This window comes from Gavialis gangeticus, unplaced genomic scaffold (assembly GCF_001723915.1).
Source record: "Gavialis gangeticus isolate Ggan-Ray unplaced genomic scaffold, GavGan_comp1, whole genome shotgun sequence".
NCBI lineage: Eukaryota > Metazoa > Chordata > Crocodylia > Gavialidae > Gavialis > Gavialis gangeticus.
Genome location: NW_017729031.1, coordinates 42,906,645 through 42,907,167, shown reverse-complemented (window position 1 = coordinate 42,907,167; position 523 = coordinate 42,906,645). Strand labels below are relative to the sequence as shown.

Below are 523 nucleotides of genomic sequence, written 5' to 3'. Positions count from 1 at the left end.
TGGGGGTGCGGGCGCGGGCGCCTGCCGGGCCTGGCCGGGCTCCGCCGGGACCAGGATGGACTGCATCACCTCAGCGTACGCTGAGGGCTTGGGGGCTCGGGTGCCCGGCGCAGGCTCCGGCATCGTGGCTCTGGGCTTGGTGGCGGCCTCGGTGGGAGCTCGGGCGGCCTCCGGCCTCGGCTGCAGCTTTGCTACCGACTGCTCCCCCGCAGGCTCAGCCGAGCCAGGCCTGGGCCCCGGCTTGGCTCCAGCATCTGCGCCGGGCGCCTTCCCGGGGGCGGCCTTGTCGTGGGGTGCCCCCAGCTCAGGGACGGGCACGGGGCCATCCCGCGGGGTGTGGGGCCGGGACTCGGTGAGGGCTGAGAGCGACGGTGACTCCTGGAGCTGCTGGGCCTCGAGCTGGGCCAGCGGGATCTCGAGGGGGGCGCCACAGCGGCGCCGCAGGGTCACGGGCTCGGCGTCGCCGTGGCTGAAGGAGCTGCTCTTCTGCAGCCGGTGCTCGGGCGGCGGGCGCAGCGGAGCC

General features: G+C 76.3%; 1 protein-coding gene across 1 annotated transcript in view; it reads right to left on the bottom strand.

The window, feature by feature from the left end:
• The window catches only part of SPEG (SPEG complex locus), a 48,103-nt gene that overhangs the window by 8,328 nt on the left and 39,252 nt on the right, over positions 1-523 (bottom strand). Inside the window, exon 34 of the mRNA XM_019522832.1 lies at positions 10-520. Coding sequence (XP_019378377.1) covers positions 10-520 — 511 coding nt within the window. The remainder of the gene's footprint in view (positions 1-9; positions 521-523) is intronic.